This window comes from Lolium rigidum, chromosome 7 (genome assembly GCF_022539505.1).
Source record: "Lolium rigidum isolate FL_2022 chromosome 7, APGP_CSIRO_Lrig_0.1, whole genome shotgun sequence".
NCBI classification, from domain to species: domain Eukaryota; kingdom Viridiplantae; phylum Streptophyta; class Magnoliopsida; order Poales; family Poaceae; genus Lolium; species Lolium rigidum.
The window spans coordinates 48,542,106-48,562,159 of record NC_061514.1 but is presented as its reverse complement, the minus strand read 5'-3'; the positions used below and the strand labels follow the sequence as shown (position 1 = coordinate 48,562,159).

Below are 20,054 nucleotides of genomic sequence, written 5' to 3'. Positions count from 1 at the left end.
ACCCCGACCTCCGCGCTAATAATATCGGCGGCGGAGGAGGAAGCGAAATGGCCGCAACTCCAAGTTGTCATTCGCACCTCCGCAATGGAGGAGGCGGCCCGGCAGGAGGTCGAGGACGCCGAGGCCTGGGCCCTGTACGACCAGGCCCGCGCGGCGCGGTGGGAGGAGGAGGCCAGGCTCCGCTGCGAGGAGCAGGAGCGCCAGGAGGCCAGGCGCCGCGCGGAGGAGGCCAGGCGGCAGCAGGCCAGGCGCCTCGCCTGGCAGGAGAGGGAGCAGCGCCTCAGGGAAGAGGCGCAGATCCGGGCTGCTGCAGCGGAGCAGCGGCGGGCGGCTCCGGACCCGCACTCCGCCTGGGAGGAGGCGCTGTGGTCTCCGTGGCCGGAGTCCCCGGCGTGGTCGAGCCACAACAGTGTCTCGCAGCCCGGACGTCGTCGACGCCGAAACCGACGACGCCCACAGGGACTAGGCGGCGCACCGGCGGCCGCCGTGTCCTAGACCAAACCCTAGTAGAGGGTTTTTAGAGCATCTCCAGTCGCGTCCCCCAAAGCGTCCCCCAAAGGGATTTGGGGCGCGCCGGACAAAAAAAGCGTTCCAGCCGCGTCCCCCAAAGCCCTTTTTTGTCCGGCGCGCCCCTATGCGGTGTCCGGCGCCCCGAGCCCGTCCCCGGTCCCACAGGGGACGCACCGGGCACGCCGGACACAACGAAATGAGAGGCGAGGAGGCGCGGGGCCGACGCGTCAGCGGCACAGTTAATTTTAACCTAACCGTCGCCTACCTCGCGGCGCGCAGCGGCATCTTTGCCTTAATGGCGACGGAGAGGCAGGCGAGACGTCTCGTCGGTGCTGCGCAGCCTCCACGCGTCGCCGGCGTTCGCACGCCACCGCCCGTTCCCGCGCGATCTTCCCGCCTCTTCTCGTCCTGTTCCCGCGCTTTCTTCCCGACGCCGGCGTCTATAAAAGGTCTCCCGGCTCATCAACGGTAGCCACCACACCCCGCCGGCAACAAACACAGCCCTCATCGCTCCACAGCCGTCTCCTCCATCACCAGTGGCAATGGCGAACCGCCCCGGCGATGGCCACTTCCCTCCACCGCCGTCTCCTCCACTTCCAGCCCGGCAGCGGCGTGCGGCACTAGAGGAGGCACTCGAGGAGGAGGCCCGCCGGCAGGCGGCGGATCTAGCGGCGTTCTCTCGCCCTTGCCTCCGCAGCTCGAGGAGGCCGCGGCGGCAGCAGCGTGGCGAGAGCAGCGAAGTGCGACACCGTTGCGGCGTTCGACGCCTCGACGGGGCAAGAGGCGCGACGGTGCCGGTACCGGGAGGAGATGGAGCAGCGATGGGCCGACGAGCGCCGGCGCGCCGCGATGAGCGGCAGTGCGCTGTTCCGTGAACGGCGTGACTCGATCGAGCGCCGGCGGCGTGAGTCGATCGAGCTCCAGCAGCAGGTGACGGCGGAGGAGCGTCGGCGAGCGGAAGCGCGGCGCCGAAGGCGCTATGGGAGGCGGGCGGAGCGGTTGGCGGCGGAGGCCGACGCGTTTGCGGCGGCGATGATGGAGGCGCCAACGGATGTGGAGGAGGAGGCGCCAATGGAGGAGGAGGAGGCCGAGGCGGAGGAGACCGAGGTGGAGGACGACGATGACGACGAGTTCGACCGGTCCGACGACGACGGGCCGCACCCGAACGAGACGGCCGATCGCCAACGCGCCCTCGTCGAGTCCTTCGAGTCGGAGAAGAAGCTCCAGGACGACGCCCGTGCCCGCAAAGAGGCGCATATTCGTCGCGCCATCGAGCTCTCCCTCCAGGCGGCGCAGGAGGGGACGGCGGAGGACGCGTGGCGGGAGCGGGACCGTCTGGCCAACGCCGCTCGCAAGGAGAGGAGGCGCGCGCAGGAGGAGCTGCGGCGTAGGGGAGGCGACGACGGGGCGGGGCCGTCGAACGCGCCGCCGGCGGTCGGTAGTCTAGGTTTAGATGAAATCTAGCCGTTTTCATTCAAACTTTGTAATATATAATCAAAATTGAATGAAAATCTTTATTTTCGTGCACAAATATTCATTTGGGGGCGGCGTTTGGGGGACGCGGCTGGGGAGCGACGTCCCCCAAACGCGGCACGAACAAAACACGTCCCCCAAACGCTCGATCCGGCGCGGTTTGGGGGACGCGATTGGAGATGCTCTTAGATTTGTTTTTTAAATTTTAAAGCCCATATAGAGGGCTTCTTTTGTTAGTTTATTTGCCGAAAATATGGTTATGTACAAATTTGCCCAAAATAAAATTTCGTTCAAATTTACCTTTTTTTGCTTTTCTAACATCTGCGTCGCGCGTTGGACGCAACGTGCGACCCAAACGGACACGCGGATACGGGCCGCTATCCAGGTGTCCACGCGACCACCTAGCACGTCCATTTGGATCGCCGGGTTGGAGATGCCCTAACTGCCTATGATTCTTGTGGAATCAATCCATGTGCATCCCTCTTCCTAAGCCATTGTGCTGCTGTCACTATACTTCAGCAGTTGAGTTGGCACGAGATCCGAAGCAGTTCAGTAGCTCCTCCCACCCGTTGCTTGGAGCTTTCAGAGCAAGTACAATAAGGTACAGTCAGCTGGCTATAAGAGATAAAATATTATAAATTTGCTTAGTTGGAAGAGAGAGATTAGGAGAGAGAAGAGGAGTGGCTCTTATCTTGTAGCCAGTTCTAAGCACGTGCTCCTAAAGCACTATGTGAGACTAAAAGGTGGGCCATGTATTGTAAAAGTACTACACTTTTATAGCTCACTATTGTATATGTTGGCTCTAAGTTAGCTATAGATAACATGGCACTTGGCTTATAGCTAGCAGCTGGCTACACTATTGGAATTGCTCTCACAACTTGCTGCTGCTCACACGCATATCCATGGCTCCGTCATTAATTGGGGCTGGGTCTTCTTCCACTCCAGTCAACTCTGCAATCGCACCAAGCATCGTGAAGACTGCCAAGCCACCGTCCAGTCAGCACGAGATCTGAAATCACGAGTTGTTATTAGTTTCAAGCCACTGGATCTGAATGCAGGCTGGTGCCAATGTATCACGTCACTGTAGCCTCGCCACGTCAGCTTTTATCTTCACTCTCACCCCACTCTTACCCCACGGTGCCTGTGCACGGGCTATAGTGCTAGCTCTCACTTCTCTCTCCTCCCTACCGCCTCCACTAGCACCGCTATCGCCTCCCTCTCGCCCCGCTCTCGCCTCTAATGCGGGCTATAGGCGGGCGAGAGCGGCCGATACCGCCCGGCGCCAGCGCCGGCGCCTCCCGCTCTCGTCTCGCCTCGCTCTCACTTGTCTCCCGCCCCGCGCCGGGCGTTATAGCCCGTCCTCACGCCCCCACTAGCACCAGCCTTACCTGGCTGGAAATTACATTAGTCTAGCTTGTCAGATCCGTTGGGGGCATTTGCCCTGCAGCTGCTGCTCTCGATTTAATTAATCTGACATTAGTACAAGTGAAGATTCGACACTGCACCGGCCATCACTTTTAGTACTACAGTAGTAACAAGTAGCACAATCAGCGTCTCAACAAACTTCCAACAGCTACTGGAGTCGACGGTGCACACGATGCAGACACGGAAGTCTCGGACGCAGATCAGGTGACATGCAAATGGCATGTCACGCTGTGCCTCGCAGCCTTCAATCCACCGCCCAGCAAGGATCCAACGCACAATAGCTTCCCAACGCAAAAACAACATCCAGATACAAACCAAAATGGGCACGCGCGAGGGCATCTTCAACGCTGCGACCCAAACGGACGCTCTGGACCGTCCGTTTTAGACCGTTTGGGTGGCCGCGCGGACACCCGAATAGCGGCGCGCGTACGCGTGTTCGTTTGGTTCGCACGCTGCGTCCAACGCACGGACGCATAGCAAATTTCAAAATAAAAAGAAAATAAATATAAAAAAGGAAAACCAAAACAAATCTCCAGTAGTACTCGTCGTCGTCGCTGTCGATGAGGACGACGCCCCCCGGCGGCGACACGCTGTTCCGGCTGGACACGCCGGAGGGCGCCGGGGACTCCGGCCAGGGCGACCACTGCGCCCTTTCCCAGGCGGAGTGCGGGACCGGAGGGCTCGCCGGCATGCGCAGGCGTGTCAGCCACGCCGCCTCCTTCTGCCGCTGCTCCGCCGCAGCGGCCTGCAGGTCCGCCTCGTGCTGGAGTGCGGCATGGCGCTCCTCCTCCGCCCGGGGCGCGGCCTGGCACGTGGCCTCCTCCTGCCGGCACGCCATGGCGAGGAACAGAAGGAGGCGGCGCGGCTGGCACGCCTGGCACGCCTGCGCAGGCCGGCGAGCTCTCCGGACTCGCACTTCGCCTGGGAAAGGGCGCAGTGGTCGTTCTGGCCGGAGTCCCCGGCGCCCTCCGGCGTGTCCAAACGGAACAGCGCGTCGCCGCCGGGGGGCGTCGTCCTCATCGACGGCGACGACGACGAGTACTACTGGAGATTTGTTTTGGTTTTCCTTTTTTATATTTATTTTCTTTTTATTTTGAAATTTGCTATGTGTCCGCGCGTCCGTAGCGTTGGAGATGCCCTCATGCGTGCCCATTTTGGTCTATATCTGGATGTTGCTTTTGCCTTAGGAAGCTACGGTGCGTTGGATCCTTGCTGGATGGTGGATTGAAGGCTGCCAGGCACAACGTGACATGCCATTTGCATGTCACCTGACCTGCGTCCGGAAGTCTCCACCTCCAACCCCGGTGAGTAGATTGCATCCCAGTGCCCAGTGGCACCAAAATTAGGAGACCCAGTGCCAGATCTGGAGCTACCTCACTTCTCTATATATTTTACCTCCTCCTGCACACCTGCTACTCCACAGCTCACATATCTGGTAGCTGCACCCAGTTCGCTCTGGCATTCCACCGTCGCATCCACACACTTTCTTCCTGACCTTTTTTCTAGCTAGTTCTCCTGTGGAAGCAACAGCTCAGTACCTGTTCTGGTGACTAACTCATTCTGTAGCGTTGCCATCCGGGCACCTGGCTGGTCTGGTACGTTCATATCTTGTCTTGACTATTGATGTGACCCTCTTGCAGCCATACCCGCTACTGTGTGGTTCACTGCTTCTTAGTTGTTACTACCTCCATACCAGATTAATGGGCAATTACGCATTTCGAGAAATAAGTTTAATTATAAATTTCGTCAACAAAATATGAGATATATGCCACAAAAATTATACCGTTAGATTCGTATTCAAAAAATGTTTTTAATAATATAATTTTTGTGATATATATCTTATATTTTATTAACCAAATTAGTAGTCAAACTTATTTCTCAAAGTGCGTAATTGCCCATTAATCCGGTATGGAGACAATATATTCATCTTGATCTTGAATTCTCGATTGATCTCATGCAGGAACATCGATGTCAACCATTGCGATGGAGACGGCCGGGATCCGTGCCGCGGCCTGGGTGGTGGGCAAGGCGCTGAGCCCACTATCCGACGGTGTGCTGGAGGCGTGGACAGCGAGCGAACAGCTCGGATCCAACATAAAAGCCCTAGAGCTGGTACTGTTAGAGGCGCGAGTGAAGCTGAATAGTGCCCAGGGCAAGGCGATCCCCAACGACCCTAATTTGGCGGAGCTGCTAGACAAGCTGCGCCAGGTCGTGTATGGGGCTGATGACGTGCTGGACGAGCTCGACTACTTCCGCATCCAGGATGAGCTCGATGGCACCTACCATACCGCCGACGAGCATGCTGCTGGCTGGGCCCAAAACCTCGCCCTCAACGCTCGCCACACGGCTAGAGCTTGTGTGAACAAACTTAAGTTTCCTGCTACCAGGAACGACGATCCTGACAATGGTGCCAAACAAGGATGCCTCTCAGGCATCCGCTCATGTGGCCGGCGCGAGATCAGATCATCACCACCGTCACCCGACAATCAGCTGGCTGTCCAGAAGGCTCACAACGGATGCATGCCGCCTAAGGCTATCCACTATACCGGTAAACACTTCTCTTGCTTCTCCTTACTGTCTGTCGACCATGATGCTCAAACCGATGCTGGCCCGTCCATGGTAAAACAGAGAAGTGGTGGTACAGAAATACCAAGACTGAAGTTCGATAGGGTGGAGATGTCTACAAAGATATTGGGCATCTTAGAACAGCTTAATACCATATATTCTGCAGTCTCTAGAGCGCTACTGAGCTATAGCCATATCCCTGACCAGGACATTGCCATGAACAGACCCAAAACCACCCCACAAATTATAGAGCCTAAGTTATATGGGAGGGATAATCAGAAAAAGTTTATTATACATGAAATTGATAATAGTGAATGTTGCGAACTTACTGTTCTTCCAATTGTTGGCCCGGGGGGCATTGGCAAGACAACGTTCACACAACACATATATGAACAAATGAAGAGCCATTTCCAGGTTCGCATATGGATATGTGTCTCTCACGCTTTTAATGCAAATAAGTTGGCAAAATATATTGTGAAAAAGATCCCAAAAGTTGATAATGAAAAGGAAAGTTCGAGTGATGAAGATCTTATCAAGCTAAGAATCCAAGGAAAGAGGGTTTTACTTGTCTTAGATGATGTGTGGAAACATCCAAAGAATGAGTGGAAAAAACTATTAGCTCTATTTGAAAAAGAGGGGGGGAAAGGTAACATGGTTATAGTTACGACTCGAATACCTCATGTAGCAAACGCAGTTAAGACAACTAAATGCTCACTGCAGCTCGAGCGTCTAAGTCATGTAGATATTATGTCTTTTTTCAAAGAATGTGTATTCGATGAACAAGACCCATGGGTTAACCATCCAGAATTAACTGACTTTGGGAGTAAAATAGTGGACAAATTGAAGGGCTCACCTCTTGCAGCGAGAACTGTTGGTAGATTACTAAGAAACAACCTTACAATGAACCACTGGAGAAGCGTTCTAGAAAGTAAAGAATGGGAATCACAAACGGACGAAAATGATATCATGCCAGCTCTAAAGCTTAGCTATGACTGCCTTCCTTTCCGTTTGCAACGATGTTTTTCTTTTTGTTCTTTGTTTCGTGAAGATTATGAATTTGGTAGGGAAGAGTTGGTTCACTTGTGGATTGGACTAGATATTTTGCATTCACCTGATCCGATGAAAAAAGGAAATGAAGATGATGGACGTAGATCTTTAGATGAATTGGTTGATTATGGATTTTTTAAAACAAACAAAAAAGAGAAAGGAAGCCCTTGTTATGTTATCCATGACCTACTACACAACTTAGCAGTCAAGGTTTCATCGTATGACTGTATTAGCATAAATGGCTCTAACTTGAAGCACATACAAATACCCCCCACGATACGTTACTTGTCTATCACCGTGGATAACACAGACATTGAGAATAAACTGTCTTTTGAAGATTATAATGAGAATTTGAGTGCACTAGGGAAAAGATTGAAGGTTGAGAACCTACATACTTTAATGTTGTTTGGAGATTACCAAGGAAGCTTTGCCAAAACTTTTGGTGCATTGTTTAGGGAGGCTAATGCCATTCGCGTCATTTTCTTGTCCGGGGTGTCATATGATATGGATGATATATTCCACAACTTTGCAAAACTTGTCCATCTTCGCTACTTAAGGATGAGTACGTTGGATTACAGGACCATCTCCTTACCAAGTGCGTTCGTCAGATTGTACCATTTAGAGGTTATTGATGTAGATGGCAAGGGTGCTTGCCTTATTTCAACTAAATGTATGAGCAACCTTGTAAAATTACGTCACTTTTATGTGAAACGACATATACCTAATAACCCCCAGTTTGATATTCCTCAGGTCGGAAAACTAAAATTCTTTCAGGAATTAAGGGCATTTAGGGTGAGAAAGGAGAGTGAGGGTTTTGAACCGAGTCAACTTGGGCAGTTGAAACAGATCAGGGGATCACTTGGTATTTATAATCTTGAAAAGGTGCAAACAAAAGAGGAAGCAAATGAGTTAAAACTGACACGCAAGAACCACCTAAGAGAACTCATATTAGAATGGGATGCTAAGCGTCCTAATAAGGATCCTGTACAAGAAGAAAGTATCCTTGAAAGTCTTGTACCACATGACGAACTTCAAGAGCTATGCATTAAATGGCATGGGGGCACTAATTGCCCATCCTGGCTACGTGATAATCTCTCAGTTAAATATTTGGAATCTCTTTGTCTGGATGGTGTATCATGGAAGAATCTTCCACCTCTAGGGGAGATGTGGATGGTTAATGAGCGTGGCGAAGAGTATCAGTGTTGTAGTATATCATCTCCAAGCTTTTATAATTTGAAAAGGCTTCAATTAAGTAATATGTCTAGTTTAACAAAGTGGTTTGGAAATGGTGCTTGTCCTTTTTTCTCCCGCTTGGAAGTGATCATCATTACATATTGTTCTGAACTTACGGAGTTACCGTTTTCACATCCTACTTCCTGTCAAGCACAACAAGAGAAGAAAATGGCTTGGTTTCCTAGACTAGAGAAGCTTGTTATTGCACACTGCCCAAAACTAGCGGCCTTGCCTCCTATCCCTTGGAGAATTCATTGTTCATGCCATGCTAAGATAGAAACAGTAGGATCAGGTTTTGAGGAGCTCTTTTACGGAAGAACAAGAATACATGGATCGAAAAAAGGGGTGGAACTTAATGTAAAAGGTGGTCACGGTAATGTGTTGTGGAATGGGGTGAATTTCTCTAATCTAGCTGATGTGGAATATTTGCATATGAGTAGATGTCCTCTCCTGCCGTTGAATCACATGGGAGTGCTAACTTCGCTGAAAGATATCACGATATTTGATTGTCGGAGTGGCATCTTGCCGCGGGTTCAAGGTGTGGTTCATGGCATATACCGGTTTTCATGTGAATACTTCCATATTATTCGCTGTGATACTAGTGGGGAAGAATTGACGCTGTTGCTCTCATTCTTTCCGGAGATCTCAAAATTGACAATATGTGATTGTAAGAATATAAATGGGTTAGGTGTGGCGGATAATGCAAACACAGCAACGGAAGAGCAGCAGCAGACAAGAGGCGATAACAAGGAAATAATAACAGCTGCGGCATATTCACAAGGAATGCTGCTCTTGCCTCCCAAGATACAGGACTTGACATTTGATCACTGTTTCGTCAATCCACCGAACGATGACCACGCAGGCGGAGGTGGGCTCCAACGTCTGAGCGCCCTCCGCCGGTTGTTTATAGAAAATTGCCCCGAGTTCTTCTCCTCGATTTCGTCCTCCTCTTTTCCCCCTTTCCCGACCTGCCTGCAACAGCTCACCCTGGATGGCGTTAAGCACATGGAGACGCTGCACCTCTCAAACCTCACCTCTCTCACCCAATTAAACATGAGATCACTTGGGGAGGCAACAGCCGAGGGCTTGTGGCCTCTCCTCGCCCACGGCCGCCTCACACAACTGCACATCCATGATGCCTCCGGTTTCTTCGCCGATCCCGACCCCTCACGGCCGCATGACATAGAGCTGTTTTCCCGTTCCTCCAAGCTCTTGGATCTGACCACGGCAAGCAACACAGGAGTCCTTGCCGCGTCGATCTGCAGCCTCCTCTCTTCCACCCTCACCGGATTGGATCTCAGGTTCATTGGCGACGAGGTGGAGAGCTTGACAGAGGAGCAAGAAGATGCCCTTCAGTTACTCACCTCTCTCCAATACCTCCGATTTGTCGGGGGAGACAAGCTGCAGCGCCTCCCTGCAGGGCTACACAAGCTTATCAACCTCAAGGAATTACAGATCTCGTTTATTTCGGCCATCCAGTCGCTGCCCAGCCTTCCGAGCTCTCTGCGGGAATTAGTGATCCAACTTTGTAAATCCCTCAAGTCGCTGCCCAGCAGCCTCCCGAGTTCTCTGGAAAAACTGGAGATCTCCTGCTGTCACGCCATCAAGTCGCTGCCCAACAGCCTCCCGAGTTCTCTGGAAAAACTGAAGATCTCCTCCTGTCACGCCATCAAGTCGCTGCCCAAGGATGGCCTTCCAAGTTCAATGCTAGAATTAGATGTCCATGGCGGCAACAGCGAGGAGCTAAAAAGGGCGTGCTGCAAGCTAATAGGAACCATTCCGGTTGTTAAAACCTGACCAAATCCAAGGTATGTAACAAGGGAACACTTTCCCTCAATCTCTGTACTCATTCCCAGTTACTTCCCCTGCCTTTCCGATTCGTAACTTTGTAAGCCTCAAAATCGTTCCTTTTCTTTTGCTTGGTGCATCGCACTCACTGTTGTTTGTTTCATCTAAATAAGTCACTTGTTTTGATCTTCCGTGCAGGTTTCTCCTTGGATTTGTATATTCATGTAGACTCCTACAATGTTCTCCGTGGGATCAAGGTTTCTGGGTGCCAGCTGCAAGCGTGACAGTCAGTTTGTATCTGCCATCCTGCACATAAAACTGGTTAGTATACTCATATAATTAACAAATCCGTACTGCCTCACTTCCCTCACACTTTAGAAGAAGAATTTTTTTTATCATAGTTTGTTCATCTGGTTGATGCTGTTTTGATTACCTGAGGCAAATTTCCCTTCGTGTGTCCTTCAATTTTTTGAGACGATTTCTTGTGTTCTTATGGACTGTTCTGTACTAGAGTTCAGTTTGAACAAATAAGATCTTGTTTGAATCCATCCACGATTCCCACCATTAACCTCTGTTTTTTCCTATCCCACACCAGAAACCACAAATACCATCAATCTTTCCCCAGTTTATGTTGTTATTCCAAAAGTCTAAACTGTGAGTGCTCATAATACCGTGCAGGCTGGGCCATGGAGTCATAAATTCTCCCATCTTTGTAGAATTCTCGGCATTGAGGCACTGCTCTAACATTATAGTCTTGATATGGTACGCATGTGTAACATCACAGTTCCCTAATTCCATGCATCAAGTCAAAACTTTCAGGTTTGGTTACTAGCTAATCTGATGTCTGAATAAGATTTATTTATGTACTATGCAGGGCTCCATCTTTGAGTTAAACATTGTTGCAGCCTTGTATATTTCGCTTCATCCATGTACAGCGTGCACATGAGTGTCATATGTGGTATATTTATCCTACAAGATAAATCAATAATTCTGGTAAGCATATGTAGGTGGAACTGTACTCATGTTGTACCATACCAAATTACCAATCCCCTACATGATTTTCTAGTTAATGCTTAGATGTTCAGGAAAACCCATTAAAATATAATATATTTATGAAATATCAAGAAAAATAACATGATACTCAGATAATACTATTTCGTAGTTTCTCTGTCTTCCTCAGTGGACTTGATTTATGACACACTTAACACTTTGTCTATCTTCTGCAAGTATTCTTATGTTCGTTCTTTTTTTTCTAGATAAGTTTCAATACTGGATAATCTGATGTCTGACCGAGGTTTATTTATTCACTATGCAGGGCTCCATCTTGGAGTTTAACATTGTTTTAGCCTTGTAGATATCACTCCATCCATGTACAGTAGGCACATGAGGGTCATATGTGGTATCTTCTTCCTATAGATAAATCCATTCTGGTAAGTATGTGTAAATATAACTGTATCATGTTGTACCATACCAAATTACCAATACCTAGATGTTCCAGCAAACACATTAGAATATACTGTATTAAAAAATAGCACGAAACTAACATGATTCTCAGCTAATACTATTTCGTAACTTCTCTGTCTTCCTCCATGGATGTGATTTATGACAAACCTATTTTTTTTTCTATCTTCTGCAGGTATTCTTCTGCTCGTTCTGATTGTTTCTAGATAAGTTCATTTGCATTTTGGTCGTCACCCATAGAGACTTGGTGGTAAACTTGGCTTGTTCGCCCTGTGCGGGTCAGATCACCAAGGTCAAGGCGTAATGTTGGAAGAAATGGGACTCGGTGATTTGCTACTGAAATTTAGGTTTGTATTTTTCTACAGTTCGGTTCTATATTGAATCAATACAAGGTGTTCTTGCATTCTTCATAATTGTGGCTTAACAGAATTTAATGAATTATAGGAACTTGAACAAATACTCAATACTCATGATATTAGTGCTTGCGTGGAGCCAATTCAGATCTCGGGATGTCATTAGTTGGTATGCACAATGTTCTTCCTTTGACCCGTTTAGAAGTATAAAAGATAAAAGGTTGTTGTATAATTATTTTATGTTCCAAACTTTCAGACACAACTATGATCCTGGGGTTTTTGGTATATGGCTTGTGGTACAATTATGGGAAACAGCTCTACTATAGGGACATATCCCTGAAGGTACCTTTGTTCGAAGGTTAGTTAAACCCACTGAAATGCATGATCGCTTTAGCTATGCTAGATTGTATTCAATGTGCAAGTGTCAAACTCTTGTTGCCTCATGAGACTTTGGTTAGAGAACTTTTTGCTTTCTTGATAAGTTGGTAGTCTAGCTTTTGAGCACACTTACATCCTCTGTATTCATTGCCAATGATATAATATACGAGAGTGATGAGTTCATACATATAGTCGTAAAGATAAAGCTCTTATTGATCCGGAATATTTTTCTGTCCCACCAAAGCCAAATAAGAGAAGATTTCATGAGCCTTGATTATTGCAATCTGAATATTTAGTGCGTATTGTTAAGTTTGATGTTCCTCTAGTCTGAAGTTTTTAAAAGCCAGTCATTTCTTTTGCATAACCAATTTTTTCTAGCCCCTCCGACACTTGGCAATGCTTACCTTGATCGGGAGATTGCATACTCTACCAGGGTACATATCAAAATCCAAGAATTAAACCGTTTCTTCCATGTCTTCACACCATACCTACCTATATAGCGCATATCCTGCTATCCCTAGTAGTTGATTGTGCACACTCACCAAAGTTCGAGAAGGCACAAAAGCCCTTTGTGGTCATCTTCATCAACCTTGTGAATTTGTCAGCATTGATGCCTCTCACACAAAAAAAAAAAGAATAAAAAGAAAAAGGAAAAGGAAAAAAAGTAAAAGGAAGAAAAGGGGGCACCATATAGAAGATTGAAATGTTCATCCTCAAACAGGAGGAAATTTTCAGCAGCGCTTCAATGTTCATGTGCAGAATGGCTAATCGAACTTCTACCTGTGCAATAAAGATAATGAGAACATCTATTGCGTCCTGAGATCACCTTTCGTTGCATAGGCCTCTCAATAAATTATTATGACGCTTGAGTCCATTCTCTCCCACATACCCTGGACATTATTATTCCAATGACTGGCATTTGAAAAACTTTTTTGTACTGGAATTGAACACTTATTTAGCTTTACAATCTAGATATCAGATAAGCTTGGAATTACCCTACCAAGCTCTAGATAAGCTTTCCACAAATATAAAGTAGCTATAGGAAATACTTTGGCCATTGGCCAGTGACGGCTGCCATTATGTAATGAGTGTAGTACCGGATCATGACAAGATAATTTCACTAGACACCTGCCCTTGGAAGGTTGATAAGGGAATAAAAGTGTTGGCTACTCTTGTTTTCTTTTGCTCTTGATGTTGAAGTCAGACAACCTAGTGACCTGGCGTTCTAAAACTTTGATAACTATATTGTTGATGCTGTTCACTCTCGTAACTCCATTCTCTCGTGGCAATGAATATGAGGTTTAGTTTAAACTTATGCTCAATTGTTAGCTTGCTACTTTGATAAGTTTGCAGGAAGTGTCTCAAACTGAAGTTTATGAGGGTCTTAATAATTGTTTGCACATGAACACTTGTTTGCAATCTATCTATGCTAAGCTTTCAGGTATTTTACAAACACGTGGGCAAGTTGAATCAGGAACCTATACCCTGTGAAAGATCTGGTCTGCCATTTACTGGAATTTGAGACATCTTTCTCAAGGGAAGAATCTGCCATGGAGAAGCTTGAGTTGAACCGTACCTTGTATTTCCCTTTGTAGCCACTTACTTCTAACAATGTGATAGTGAAGCGATAATGGGTTGTTACCACACATTATTTTCCTTCTAGCTTCTATAGAAGGTTTCCTATGTATGAATGGTGCTGAAATAGGCCAAAAAAATTCATCCGTTCTTATCAATATAATGCACTGCTTTGCAGTATGTTCATAACCTGCTTGGATGTCTGTGTGGTTACCTGTGTTACGTTAGAAATACCGTGCCTGCAATGGTTCAATGTAAAATTTGGCCTTTCTAGTGGTATTATGATATCGAGGTGGCAGTGCTGATCCTCAAATCATGTCGTCGGTGTGTTGTCATGTTTATTATGCGCCCTGCTATTTTTACATTGAGAAAAATCATCTTATTTATGGATACAGCGCAAGAAAAGAATACACGTGAGTTTTTAAATGTAATAACAAGTTATGACCAGCACATCTCGAAGAGAGCATCAGTTTGTAGGCCTCCTCTGAATATAAAAGTTGAGGGCTACTGCCAGAATTGTGTATGTTGCATCTGTCACCATCAGATGACTAATGCGAGAATTGTGTACACACTCCGTCTCACGAAACTTGTTTGAAATATGTTAAAATTTACCGTCTCACGAAACTTGTTTGGAATATGTTAAAATTTAGATGTATCTAGATGTTATTTAGTATCTAATGCATCCAAATCTAGACAAATCTCCGACATATTTTATGGAAAACACAAATTGAGCAAATTCACTCGCATATTCGTCGACGGTTACGCCGCTAGGAGGATTCGCTTGTACTTGATCCATTGCCGCTGCCCAACGGCTACATGCCGGTTTGATCGCGTCCGAACAACCTTGGAACGGCAATATCAACCTCCTCTAACATCTCCATATACGAGGTGTTGCCGTTCCTACCAATAATCGGGCTTAATTTTTGCGCACAAATTAAACCGGATTGGACTTCAAATTTTCATTTTACTTTGTTGACCCGTCGTTGAGCACGTGGTGGGTGTCGTTCGCGTTGGCACCTGCCGGTGGCGACGAGGATGGGAGCGGGGCCGGGCATCCACGACTCGTCGTGGTCTTCGACTTCGTTCTCTTTGGTGCTAAAGACTTCGGTTTGGCGTGGGATGTCTTCGGCGCCGTCGTCGGCTTGGCTGCGGCGGCCCCTTTGGCTCGACCGGGGACCGCCGGGACAACACCGGTGGCCGCAACACCTGCTTGCGGGACCACGTGCGTTCCCGCGCGCCGCCTCTTGAGGAAGCTCATGGAATCGACCAGGTTCACGACATCGGCGGGGGTGGCCGGGGTGGCGGGAGCTCCGGCGGCCACGGGAGAGGGTGGCGGGGGCTGCGAGCTAGCTCCGGCGCCCGACAGGGTCGATTCGAGACTCACGCTGCCGAGATCGGGCGACGGTGGCGCAGAGAACGATGAGGGCACGCAGATCGGCGGCGACAGCGGCGGTTGGGAGGAGGTGAAATTTCCGTCACGCGCAAACTAGGGGTTGCGTTCGGGTCGTGTTCGGTTCGCTCGTTGGACCCCTGCAAATACAGGCCGAGTTGGGTTGGTCTCAACATGAATATTTTTTTTCGGTTTTGGCTCATTTACGGTTTGCGCTACTTTTCGAACCGAACCCGTAAACTAGCGTGTGTTAGAGCAACTCTAACAGAGCCTGTAAATGCCGCCGGATTTTTTCCAGTGATTTACAGGTTTGGGCCAAAAGCAGCGTAGAACAGCGCCTGAATCAGAGGCCTGGCCCATAAAACTTTTTCGAGGCCCAAGAAAGTGAGCCCGCGGCTCCTATTTATACAGGCCGCGGAGAGGAGTGGGGTTCCAAAACCCTACTCCCCTCCGCCGCATCCGCTCTTCCGCGAGCTCCACCGCGACCGCATGGCTGGCGCCGACAGCAACGGGAGGGGAGGCGGGTGGCTTGGCAGCAACAACTCGCCGCCACCCCCCCCTCCCCCCGTCTTCCGCTCGGAGGCCGAGCGGCGGAAATGGAAGCGCTCGGAGGGCGCGCGGAAGCGGAGCGCGCGCCGGTGGACAAACTGGGGGCTGACGCCGCTGGGGAAGCTGCCCGCTATGCCAATAGCGGCGAGGGCTCTTCCTCTGGCGCGTTGGGCCGTGCCCTTGTGCCGCATGTCGCCGACAGCAGCGACGAGGAGGAGGAGGAGGCGGCGCCGGCGCGCACCGTCCTCAACTCGGCAGACTACATCCTCAAAGACGAGGAAGAGGCGACGGCGATCCAACATGTCGCTGTCATTTCGGAGGCCGAGGCGCGCGCATGCTTCCGCCACGAGGAGGCGGACGCCGTCCGTCAGGTGCGTGATTACGAGGCGATGCAGAAGGATGCCGCCGTCCGCCGCGTGAAGCAGGAGGTCATCGACCTCGACTCCGAGTAGGTCGCCGACGACGGCCGCCGTGCGTAGAGGCCCCGGTAGGGCCGAAAATTAGTTAAGTTAGGTCACGCAGCGGAGGCCAATCTATATGTAAATGTATTTTGCGATCGCAATGTCGAATTTCAGTTTTATGAACTTGTTTGCGATGATCAATTCTACCGCCATATTTGAATTTCGTTTTTTTTTGTTCGAATATGGGTGCTATTCTGCGCGATCTCGAAATCAGCTCAAAAATGTTTTTTTGAACTACTAAGATCGTGATTAATCCGTCTCTCCTCTCTCAGCCGCCACCTCAACCCTAGCCACCTCCACTTCATCCTCCTCCATAGATTGGTTCCCCCTCCTCCGGCCGGCTTCGCCGGCATCGGGAGGAGTGGGGAACCCGATCTATGCGTGGAGTTTAGAATAAAAGTATTGTTTGCATTATATTATGTTTGGATTTTGGTAGTCGTCTTATTGTTGGTTTCCCCTCAATGGAGATGGCATCGTCTGCAATAAGTGATCTTCGGCCTTTCGTTCGGCGACGAGATCTTCTTCCCGGCGTCAATGGTGGTGTTGAACGATCACAATTTTTTAGGTATGGGCCTTCGGATCTTGCTTCGCTAGATCGATTTTGGATCGATTTTGGATCTTTTGTCGTTGTTGCCGCGAGGAGGATTATCCTCGCAGTTGTTATCCCGGCTGCTACGTCCTCGACAATGGTGATTCGTACTCTCGGCTCTCCATCAACGACGACAAAGCTAGTCGGTTATTATTCCCTGACATACTGGTGTTGGTACTCTTGCCGATGTTGTATGATTGCTTTAATGGTTGCGTGCGTGCACGCAGCCTTGGCATTGCGGCTCAAAAAATTATGGGAGAACTTTCGTCGGTATCTACAGGTCTATGGTTCGTTATCTATCTTTGGCTGCCTTCAGAAGAGTACAAGATTGTGTTCTGGAAGAAGAAAGAAATTGAAGACCTCGAAGATTTACTACTATCTTTTAGACTTTATTTTGTACTAGTTAAAATGCCCGTGCGTTGCTACGGGGCAAGACAAACATTATCTGGTTAACATCTTGTATTGTTTGTAACATCATGATCCCTTAAAAAAATTCTTAGTCATATACGTGCAAAATTTACATGTCACACATGAATATTTGTTCACTTCTAACAATACCGTCTCGGGCTATGTCGTTCGATTCTTTTTGAACATCGACACCATCCATCTCCGGGCAGTCCATAATCTGTACAAGTGAAACATATATCAAACCAAATTTTAAAAATTGTCATATTCAACATGTGTGCAGAAACAAATTGCAATTGCCCGTATGTACCTGCTTTAGTCCTGAAGTAGTGTAGATTAACCACATAGTAGTGTACAATACGTGGTTAATCTACACTACTATGTTACAGACTATGTGGTTAATCTACACTACTATGTGGTTAATCTACACTACTCCAGAGAAAGAACATCTAGCAAGCGCTCGATATCATCCCTCACCTGCGATGCGAACCACAGGCCACCACAGCCCACTAGTGGAAAACAGGCCTTTTGATCCGGGTGGTTAGGGCCTTTTGTCGCGGGCGGCCAGCCGCGACAAGCAAGGCGCGATAAAAGGGTGGCCTTTTATCCCGGGTCACTTACGACCCGCGACATAAGGTCCACCACGTGGCAGCCGCCCGGCGCGCAGGGCACAGGCCCTTTGTCGCGGGCGGTATTACCACCCGCGACAAAAGGTCCTATACGTGGCGCACGCACAACGCTGCTGCTTTAGGGTTTGAGGGGTGCAGCACCCCTCCCCCGCCACCGACCGCCTGTTATATCATTTTTTTCGTTCGAAAATAAAAGTTGCATATATTTGTACGCTACTAGAAATTGTACACGTTCATTCAATATATATATATATATATAGATCGATCAAACAAATGTTGGAAGTAAAAGTCGATTCCTCTTTACATGTAGCCCTTACATATATATATACATTTAGCTCACGATCGACAAGCGGTAGTAACGACCGTCTATTTGGAGGTAGAGCATCTATTTGGACTAAACAAGCCTTTGTTGTTTAGTACATCTTTAATCAAAAGTCCCGCCAGCTTCCTCCGCGATTCCTAGTGCGTGTTCCTTTGGTTGGAGTCCGTCCCGCATGAAGTCGACCTATATACGAAAATGAGATGAGTATGACTATATCGGTCTTGATAACGAAATATTGATGATAATAAATAAAGTTGTGAATGTTATTACTTACGTTGAATTTATTATTGTTCTGCTTCTCGTGGTTAACATGCGAATGGACTCGCAAACGTAGTATCCACATAGATTCGTCCCTTGTGGCTGTCGGGGGCACGGTACAGAGTAAATGTTAGCTTCTCCGCCTGAGTTTCGTTCTTACGATGTCTCTTGAAAGCGGTCCAAGCCCCGCTGAGCAAAAGAATGATTGAATGAGTGGATAATTAATTGATATCTCACGAATGATAAAGCGCGGCGATGAAGGAAATTACACTTGGAGCAACTTCGCAAGTCCCGGAACCCGTCCACGCCTCTACTCGGTGGGTCTTTTACCTCAACTATTCCCTTATCGAGTTGAATGTCTAGTAGAATCCAGTGGAAGCTGCACATGTTATGCATATACGTCAGGAATTACACTTAACATCGAGTAAGAAAAATTGAATGTGCATAAAGATCATTAAGACTCTCACTCGTAGTTGTAAGGAAACAATATTGAATCACGTAAATATTGCTCCCCAAAAACCTTAGTAGGTTTCCCCCGTTTCGTGGGCACTAAACTTTACCGTTTGAACATGTACTTTATCCGGGTCAATAAACCCAATATTGATAATATTATTACTTTTGCATTCACCGATCTTCAGCTCGCATAAGAGAACACATAAGATATAATGAGTATATATATGCAATGAAAACGAACATGAACTGAATGAAAATGAACTTATATGTAGTTAACAACTTACAAGCAATAGCAACTCATGAGAGATTTGTCGAGGGCATCTAGATTGAATAACTCGCCGTAGTTCATTCATCTCAATATGGATCTCCTCCTTTCGGTAGTAATATTCCCATGGTATACTCGCCACGATGAACCTTATGTTCTCCTTGCATGCATCAAGGTACCACCGATGCAAATTCCGCATATGTGTTGGCAGCTTTAAGCTAGCTGCTTCCGTGCCGACCAAGTCGGCCCCGTAGACAAATTTAGGAGCTATATCGCGTAGTGGGTACCGCAAGCATCTCGTCGCAGATAGCAATTCCTCCACGGTAATGTCACAGTGCAGCCGCTAGCTTTGCAGCTTCTTCCATATCGAAACCACCATGTTCCCGGTACAGCCTTGGGAACATTAAGCACTTTGAGTGCTCGGGATCGATTGTTTGGGCCGAGCACCGAGGAGGGGAACTTCCTTTCTCTTTTTGCCTTTTGTCGTTTGCTTGGCCTTGAGGGGTGCACTTGTTGAAGTTGACTTATTCTCGCTGCACTTCTAGCCGATGATTTGCTCGTGCCGCTAATGTCCTTCTCCTTAGCCTTTTCGAGCCGTCTTTGTGTCAATTACCTTCGCAAGAGTGCGTGTATAGTCATCCTTCTTCTCGTGTAAGTCATACCGCGATGGTGTGTTCGTAAAACTAGTAGCATATGCTATTTGCTTCTCGGTGTATGGCTCGCGCACTGGAGGTTTTGGCTTATGGAAATGATCATAATTGATGTTTCGCAACAATGGCAGCATTTTCCTCGACGAGTAAGATCCTAAGGACGGGGGAGGAACCTTTGGTACTTTTGGGAGGGGCGACCTCTTGCGGACAGACTCTTGAAACGCTTCCGGCTGGGTGCATTCCGAGTCTTTTTGGGCGGAGGCGGCGGCGCCGGG

General features: G+C 48.4%; 2 protein-coding genes across 3 annotated transcripts in view; both read left to right on the top strand.

Moving 5' to 3' along the window:
* The window catches only part of LOC124670284 (disease resistance protein RGA2-like), a 54,507-nt gene extending 40,510 nt beyond the window's left edge, over window positions 1-13,997 (top strand). The window contains exons 1-7 of one of the 2 annotated variants that reach the window (XR_006992468.1): window positions 10,329-10,362; window positions 10,720-10,803; window positions 10,916-11,034; window positions 11,357-11,471; window positions 11,678-11,849; window positions 11,947-12,024; window positions 12,112-13,997. The gene's annotated coding sequence lies outside the window, so the exon portion shown is untranslated. Of the gene's footprint in view, window positions 1-10,328; window positions 10,363-10,719; window positions 10,804-10,915; window positions 11,035-11,356; window positions 11,472-11,677; window positions 11,850-11,946; window positions 12,025-12,111 lie in introns of those variants that run through there. The other variant, XM_047206784.1, reaches the window with a different exon arrangement.
* LOC124671297 lies at window positions 4,788-10,050 on the top strand. The gene is made up of 2 exons (XM_047207687.1): window positions 4,788-4,998; window positions 5,369-10,050. The coding sequence occupies exon 2, from the start codon at window positions 5,377-5,379 to the stop codon at window positions 10,048-10,050; it is 4,674 nt and encodes a 1,557-aa protein (XP_047063643.1). The 5' UTR covers window positions 4,788-4,998; window positions 5,369-5,376.
* Window positions 13,998-20,054: the final 6,057 nt, after the last annotated feature.

What these genes read in the sequence shown, in the direction of transcription:
- LOC124671297 (XM_047207687.1), top strand. Translation starts at nt 5,377, where the DNA reads ATGTCAACCATTGCGATGGAGACGGCCGGGATCCGTGCCGCGGCCTGG.